Source organism: Chiloscyllium plagiosum, chromosome 22 (genome assembly GCF_004010195.1).
Source record: "Chiloscyllium plagiosum isolate BGI_BamShark_2017 chromosome 22, ASM401019v2, whole genome shotgun sequence".
Classification (NCBI taxonomy): domain Eukaryota; kingdom Metazoa; phylum Chordata; class Chondrichthyes; order Orectolobiformes; family Hemiscylliidae; genus Chiloscyllium; species Chiloscyllium plagiosum.
Genome location: NC_057731.1, coordinates 12,452,162 through 12,460,663, shown reverse-complemented (window position 1 = coordinate 12,460,663; position 8,502 = coordinate 12,452,162). Strand labels below are relative to the sequence as shown.

The 8,502-nt window shown below is 40.5% G+C and overlaps 1 protein-coding gene across 2 annotated transcripts in view; it reads right to left on the bottom strand.

Annotated features, from left to right (window-relative positions):
* The window catches only part of lipf (lipase, gastric), a 47,545-nt gene that overhangs the window by 13,774 nt on the left and 25,269 nt on the right, over positions 1–8,502 (bottom strand). For both annotated transcript variants that reach the window (XM_043712403.1, XM_043712404.1), the window contains one exon: positions 2,094–2,292. In XM_043712403.1, the coding sequence (XP_043568338.1) occupies positions 2,094–2,292 (199 nt within the window). The remainder of the gene's footprint in view (positions 1–2,093; positions 2,293–8,502) is intronic.

Below are 8,502 nucleotides of genomic sequence, written 5' to 3'. Positions count from 1 at the left end.
AATCCTGGAACCTGCAACAGCCAATCCTGTCCCTGTTCTAGCCATGTCTCCGTAATAGCCACAACATCGAAGTCCCAGGTACCAACCCACGCTGCAAGTTCACCTACCTTATTTCGTATACTTCTTGCATTGAAGTATAGACACTTCAAACCACTTTCCTGTTTACAGGCACCCTCCTTTGAAATTGATGCCATGTTCCTAACCTCCCTACACTCCAGGTCCTGCACCCTAAAGCTATATTTGCACAGCAATCAGGATTGGGCAATGTATGTTGGCTTAGCCAGCGATGCCCACATCCCATGAACAAAAAAACAAGCATTATTATGAAAAGTTAATTGAGAAGCCAGCTACATAGTGGCATGGATAGAAGATTGATTACCTAATAGGAAGCAAAGAATCTGCATAAATTGGATTTTTTGTCAGGTTGGCAGAATATAATGAACATTGTGCCACAGAGCTTGACACTGGGATCTCAACAGTTTACAAATTATATAAATGATTCAGACAAAGGGACAGAAGGAATGGTTGCGAGATTTGCTGATGAAGTAAAGACAGGTACACAAATAAATTGTGAAAAGGACACAAGGAGGCCACAGTACGATACATTAAGTACATTAACTAAGTTGGTAAAGAATCATCAGAATGCAAATTTATCCATTCTTGTGAAGCATTCTTGAAAGGTAATCAAGTGTAGGCAGGAATGCGAATTTGAGGTTACAATCAGATCAGCCATTCGAGATGGAGGATTGATATGCAAAGGGATTTGGATGTGCAGGTCTACAGATCACTGAAGTTGGCAGCACAGGTAGATAAGATAGTAAAAAAGGCTTATGACATGCTTGACTTCATTGGAAGGGGCATTAAGTATAACAATGGACAAGTGATGCTGCAGCTTTATAGAACTTTAGTTAGGCCACACTACAGTTCTGGTCCCCACACTATAAGGAATTGGATGCTTTGAAGAGGGTATAGAAAAGGTTTACCAGGATGTTGCCTGGTATGGGGCAGTTTTAATCATGAAGGGTGGACAGACTGGGTTTGTTTTCATTGGAACGCAGGAAGTTGAAGGGCAACCTAATAGAAGTTTATAAAATTGTGAATGGTATGGATAGAGTGGAAAGTATGAAGCTTTTTCCCAGGGTGGAGGGGTTAATTACTAGGGGACACAGGTTCAAGGCACGAGACGGGGATGGGGGGCTGGTCAAAAGAGATGTGCGAGGCAGGTTTTTCAAAGGGTGTTGAGTGCTTGGAGTACGTTAGCAGAGGTGGTGGTAGAAGCAGACACAAAAGCAGCATTCTCGAAGCACCTGGATGAATACATGAATAAGAAGGGAACAGAGTGATATGGTTCCATAAACAATGACAGTTTTAGCACAGAAAGGCAAAATGTCACAGCGCAGGCTTGGTGGGCCAAAAGGGCCTGTTCCTGTGCTGTATTTTTCTTTGAGGAGAAAGTGAGGTCTGCAGATGCTGGAGATCAAAGTTGAAACTTTATTGCTGGAACAGCACAGCAGGTCAGGCAGCATCCAGTTTGTAGAGAGAGGCAGAGAGCTTCTTCAAGGAAGGCATCCTTGTAAGAGGATTCGCAGTAGGTTGAAATCTGAAGAAGGGCCTGTGCCCGAAACGTCGAATCTCCTGTTCCCTGGATGCTGCCTGACCTGCTGTGCTGTTCCAGCAATAAAGTTTCAACTGTATTTTTCTTTGACAGAGTTATTTTATCACTCAACAAACTGGCTACCATACTTGTCACCATTACTCCATTGTTTGCACTCTGAAAGAGGTCATTAATTGGCTGCAAGAATATTACATAATACAACACCAGCCTTCCTTTTATAAAATACTAACTAAAACTATGTTGTTTTGAGGAGATAGCAGCATTTGTCAATTCATTTAGTTAGTTTTTAAATATCTGACAGGATCATTCAAATAAAACACCCACATATTTTTCCACTTCAAAATGGGAAATAACCCAGAGTTAAATACATACAAGTTTATCGTATTTAGCTTCATGACTATCGCTGGTTGAAATCTTAAGTTGTTGTTAAAAAGTAGACGAAATGTAAATAATTTGAGTAAAATAAGAGAATTCATACCTAAAAGCCCAGAATGCCTCCTTGTACCTTGGAATGGTTTTGTGCTTTCGTGACCACGTATTTCCTCGACTATTTCCAATCCATACATCAAAACCAGCATCTGCTAAAATGAAGCCCAAGCTATTGTTCGCCAGGTTTGTGACCCAGTTGCTTCCTGCTGCCAGTAAGCCATGTTGCAGAAAGACAACTGGTCGGACTCCTAAAGGAACAGACAAAAATATTTTCTATGAATGCAGGCAAAATAAAAATGCTATTCAGTTAAAAGGCAAGCATGAGTAGACCCATTACTGTATAACCTATTCAATAACACAAATCTATAAAAGTACCTGTATGACCTCTGGATCAAGTCGATCTAACAGATTGGTGCAATCTTCTAAATTCCATGCGATTTTGCCTGACTACCTTATTGAAAGTTTTTAAGGCAAAGACACAGATTTTTGAATAGTACAAGAATTAAAGATTATTGCAAGTGGGTGGGTAAATGGAGCTGAGTCCACAAAAAAAAAAAGCCATGATCTCATTGATTGGTGGAGCAAGCTTAAGGAGCCAGATGGCCACCTCCTGTTCCTATTTAGGTCAGAGATGTACAGCACAGAAACAGACCCTTCGGTCCAACTTCTCCATGTTGACCAGATATCTTAACCTAATCTAGTCCCATTTGCCAGTACTTGGCCCATATCCCTCTAAACCCTTCCTATTCATATACCAAACCAGATGCCTTTTAAGTGTTGTTATTGCTTAAGTTCCCATTTACTTCTGTAAGACATTTCCAATCTAACTTCCATTAATTACACTGGCTATATCATACTATTTTTAATGAACCACTGCTGGTTAGCACAACTGCAACGTATTCTTTCCAACTTGCTCGATTTATATTTTTGGCCTTGATTTTCACCATGATTTTCAACTCTGTACCATTGCAAAATAGCAAACAAGTCCTGTTCCCGAACAGGTCACCTACCATTTTTGTTTGGGTAGCTATGGGGGCAGGTAGCATTTCACACATGGAAGAAGCTGCCCATATAAATCAGTAGAGGCCTCCACTTGTGATTTTCCAGACCAAGGACTGAACAAGGTGCACACAGAACACCCAGAACAGACATATTGGAGGTGGCTTCAACTCAGTTTTATTTGGACAGTCAGCAATACTCACTTCTGTGAGGGTAATGATGCCTTTGGATATAATCCAGGATCACCTTTGGGAGAGTTAAGCTTTTCTTATGAATTGTCAAACATCGTAATGAATATTCAAGAAGTGCATAAACATGTTAGGGCTGCTTACAGTTGAAAGTAGCAAAACGTTGTTGAAAATAGCTTTTAGTTGACTTAGTAGTAGTTTTTTTGGTGTAGTTGGCTTTGAAGTGACAAGTTAAAACAATAGTAGCTCTGTAGACAGAAATATCCGAGATAACAGTTTAAGACAGTACACACTGGGCTTGTTAGACACGTAGCTGCAGTTATTTATATAGACAGTTGAATAAGGAAACCCTTGTGCATGACATACCTAGCTAATTTAAAGTTTGAGATCCATCACAACCAAATTTACTCTAGCTAAGATTTCCAGATAATCATAAGCACAGAATTTGAATTAATTATAGATTTTGACCGTATATTTCTTTTTAAAAAGCACAATTAGTATTAAAGAGATTCCGCTACAAAAAAAATCCTCGAAACAAGACAATCCTAGACAGTAAGGGAGGCTTAAATTACAGCTGCAGAAGTTAGTAGAACACTGTATTGGACTGTGGTTAAATACAGCATGCATTGTGAAAGCCCCACAGATAGAAATAAGGATGCCAGGTAAACATCATGAGATCATGGAAGACTGAAGGTTGTCTGTAAGGCTGCCCATCACTGACCAAACAGATAAATGATTAATTTGATAATATGGTTTGTTTGTATTTGTTACTGGTGGCCTCAAAACAAATGTATAAAAATGTATGTTATTTATTTGATCATCAAAGAAACTTCTGATTCCCAGGGGTGTAATTTCAAATAAACTCTTTGATGCTGGAAGTGGACTCTGGGTGCCGAGTGATTTAGTCATTCTGCCCCAACAAATGTTTTGGAACTGTGACACTCAAGGGGACCTGTCAAATTATGAAGCTCTTAAAACCCCTGCCCTCAATTTAAAAATAAAAGTCTGAATTGTTTAAAACAAAATACTTGCTATCTCAATCTGTCTGTTAGCATAAGCCTGAGGGTTGAACAATTGATTTGATAAGCATATATTTTTGTTCTGTTGTCCTTTTAAAAATGGGCTACCACACATGCCCGTTTCTGCTCAGCACACCTCTGCCTTTGGTAGAACCTACACCTATCCTGGAGCTGCCCAGCATGACTCCCATGAAACTCCTTCAGCTTGGAGCGAAAATCCCAACTTCTGGGCCACTTTCTCCAGATCAGATTTGTGGAACCAGCAGAATTCGCAACTTTTTTCTGCACATTAGGGATTCTATGATTCTGCATTCCAACCTGAGGGCCCTCTGCATTCATAATTCAATCACACAATTTTCATGGTCCAAAAAAAAACAGCAGTGATGAGAATTTCTTTTAGAAGTTAATTGCTGAAACATGTGATTATAATATGCAAGGAACTGAGTACTGAGCATAAAAATTACTCAGAATTTAACTAAACACTAACTTTCATTAGGGAATGTTTTTGAACATGCAGGAGCTTCTGGTCTTTTACACTTTGACTCTGGTCAACCAGCTTACGTTACTTACTCTATAATGTATCATCCTATACGGTCATAATCAATTGCACAAAACAGGACTTCAACCCAAAAATAACACGCTCACCCAGATAAATGCAAAAACTCTAGAGACTGTCCTGCAAATTCCATCAGCATTAACTCTGCTGGGTTTCTTAAGTTGTACAAACTCTCCCCTCCAATTCACTGATAACAATTTTAAGATTTTTCCAATTTACTCAACGACCTTGCCTTTATAGCCCCCCAAAGCTGTACTCCTTCAATTCTAATCTTTTCAGATACCTGTTGTTAAATCACTCCAATAGCAGTTGTCTTTCACTGAACAGCCAATTATCACTGCAATTCCCTCTTTAGACATTTCTGGCTCTCTGTCCTCATTTAGGATCCTCAAAGAAAGTCTGTTGTGCAAGCTTCTAGATTTCTGCATTATCATCTGATAGTTAATTGTAAAATTTTATTTCATAACTCTCCTGTGAACTATCCACCACTGAGTCACTTCAAGAAAGTGAACAAGCTTTGACCGACAACTAAACCAGTTGCACAATCTCAGCTTAAACAGTTCCTTTTTTCAGGCCCTGTTCTAGAAAGATATTTGGATCAGTGTCTGTTCTTGGTGGCCACAATTGTTCCTTCTGTTCTCCTGAGCTAGATGGGTTCGTGCAATGCTCCATCTTTATAGGAATGGTGACATCGATGTGCTTTACTCGGATAACTATTCTCCTCATAACACTTGAGCACGTAAGGGCAGATATCATAGCTAAGCCTAAGACCGTAAGAGAGCAGGCTCAATCGTGACTGATAAGTATCTCAACCCCATTCTCCCTCTTTCTCCCTGTAACTCTTGATGCCTAAGAACCAATCTCAGTCTTAAATATCCTCAATGACTTGGCCTTCACAGCCTTTTGTGGCAATGAATTCTGTAGATTCACTACTCTCTGACTGAAGAAGTTTCTCCTTATCTGCATTCTAAAAGCTCTTCCCTTTACTTTTAGGCTGTGTCCTTGGGTCCTAGTCTCTCCGACCAATGGAAACATCTTCCCAACATCTACTCTGTCCAGGCCATTCAATATTCTGTATGTTGCAATTAGATCTCGCCTCATCCTTCTAAACTCCAAGTATAAACCCAGAGTCTTAAACGTTCCTTATATGTTGAGCTTTTCATTTTTGGGACCATGCTCCAAGGCCAGTACATCATTCCTGGGATATGGGGCCCAAAACTGCACACAATATTCCAAATGTGGTCTGACCAGAGCCTTATAGAGCCTCAGAAGTACATCTCTGCTTTTATTTTCAAGTCCTCTCAAAATAAATGCCATCATTGCATTTGCCTTCCTAACTACTGACTCAACCTGCAAGTTTACCTTGAGAGAATCCTGGACTAGAACTCCCATATCTCTTTACATTTCAGACTTCTGAATTTTCTCGCCATTTAGAAAACAGTCCATGCTTTTATTCTTTCTACCAAATTGCATAACCTCACTTTCCCATGTTGTACTCCATCTGCCACTTCTTTGCCCAGTCTCCTCAACTGTCCAAATCCTTCCACTGCCTCCTCAACACTACATGTCCCTCTAATTATCTTTGTATCATCTGAAAACTTAGCCAGAATGCCCTCAGTTCCTTCATCTAAATCATTAATGTATAGTGAAATGTTGTGGTCCCAACACTGAGCTTGCAGAACACTTGTCACCGGCTGTCATCCTGAGAAGGACCCTTTTATTCCCCACTTTGTTTTCTGGCACACAGCCAAGCTTCTATCCATGCTAGCACCTTGCGTCTAACACCATGGACCCTTATCTTCCTCGGTAGCCTCCTGTCCAGCATCTTGTTAAATGCCTTCTTGAAGACCAGGTAGATAACATCCATTGACTCTCTTGGTCTAACCTGCTCGTTACTTGCTCAAAGAATTCTAGCAAATTTGTCAGGCATGACCTCCACTTGATGAAACCATACTGATTTTGCCCTATTTTACCATATACTTCCAAGATTCAGAAATCTCATCCTTCACAACCAAGTTTGTCTAATCAGTCTGTAAATTTTTTGTCTTTTGCCTTACTCCCATTTTAAACAGGGGTGTCACGTTAGCGATTTTCCAGTCCTGTGGAACCATTCCAGTTCTTAGCAATTCCTGAACGATCACCACGAACACCTCCACTATCTCTTCAGCTATCGCTCTTAGAACTCTCTGGTGTAGTCCATCTATCTGGCCCAGGTGATTTAACTACCTTCAGGCCATTCAGTTTTTCAAGCACCTTCTCCTTGATGATGGTCACCATACTCATCAGCTCTTTTCCCTCACTCTTGAATTTTTGGGATATTACTAGTGTCTTCCACCGTGAAGACTGACACAAAGTAATTATTCAGTTCCTCAGCCATTTTCATGTTTCCCAGTATTGTCTCTCCAGCGTCATTTTCCAGCAGCCTAATGTCTACTTTTGCCCTTTACTTCTCTTAAGAAACACTTGCAGTCTTCCTTTAAATTACTGGCTAGCTTACCCCCAGATTTAATCTTTGCCCTTCTTTTTTTGTTGCTATTTGTTGGTCTTTGCAAGCTTCTCAATCCTCTGGCTTCCCACTGCCATTCATCACATTATATGCTTTCTCTTTTGCGTGAACCTGTGGTTGACTTAATGACCCACATGCACACTATACAACAGGGATTACTAGAAAGCAATAAGGAATGGAGCCACTTGTGATACCCTCAATGCAGCCCAGCATGCTTAAAACTCAGACTATTTCTCTAGTCTAAAAGCTGGCTATCTTGTCTGAGCAAGCTAATACAACTGAATGGGATGCATTTACCCATTAAAATGCTTTAAAATATAGATGCCTTAAGGTACTGCACAAAGAAAAATGGACGTTGAACAATACTGAAGGATATTGAGATGCCAGTACAGGACTGGGGTGGACAAAGTTAAAATTCACATAACATCAGGTTATAGTCCAACAGCTTTAATTGGAAGTACTAGCTTTCAGAATGCTGCTCCTTCACACAGAATTTATAGCAAAAGATCACAGTGTCATGCAATTAAAACGATATTCTGAACAAATCTAGATTGCTATTAAGTCTCTTATCTTTTAGACTGGGTTGCAGGTTTCAGCTCATTAATATGTATATCCCAAAACTTCTTTTAAGTCACATTCTTGAGATAACTTAAGGTTTTACAACAAAGGGTGTAATCTCAGGTCAAACAATGCATTAAAGGTGTGAGGTTAAAGTCTGTCTGCATCCCAATCTTGAGTCAAACTGGTTCTATTCCCAAAGTAAGAATTTATAAAATGTTATATGGATTGACTGCCTACAGTTTTAAGCAAAAATAGAATGTGTGAGCAAGTACAAATTCACACCATAGTCTTATTGTGTTCACGTGGGGGAACACGACACACAGAGCGTGTGAGCCGGAGTTTGTTTGCGTATGCACACGCTTGGTACAGTGTGTGCATGAGTGTGACGGAGTATAAGCCTGTGAGAGGTTGCGTGCGTGGACGAGTGTGGGGGTTGTATGGAATTGTGTCGCGAGACAGCGCGTGTGTATGAGAGTCGGCGTGAGGTCGAGTGTATGTAAGAATGGGCGTGTGTCAGACAGACAGAGAGAGCGAGAGCGACAGAGCGACAGAGCGACAGAGCGACAGAGCGACAGAGCGACAGAGCGACAGAGCGACAGAGCGACAGAGAGAGACAGAGAGAGACAGAG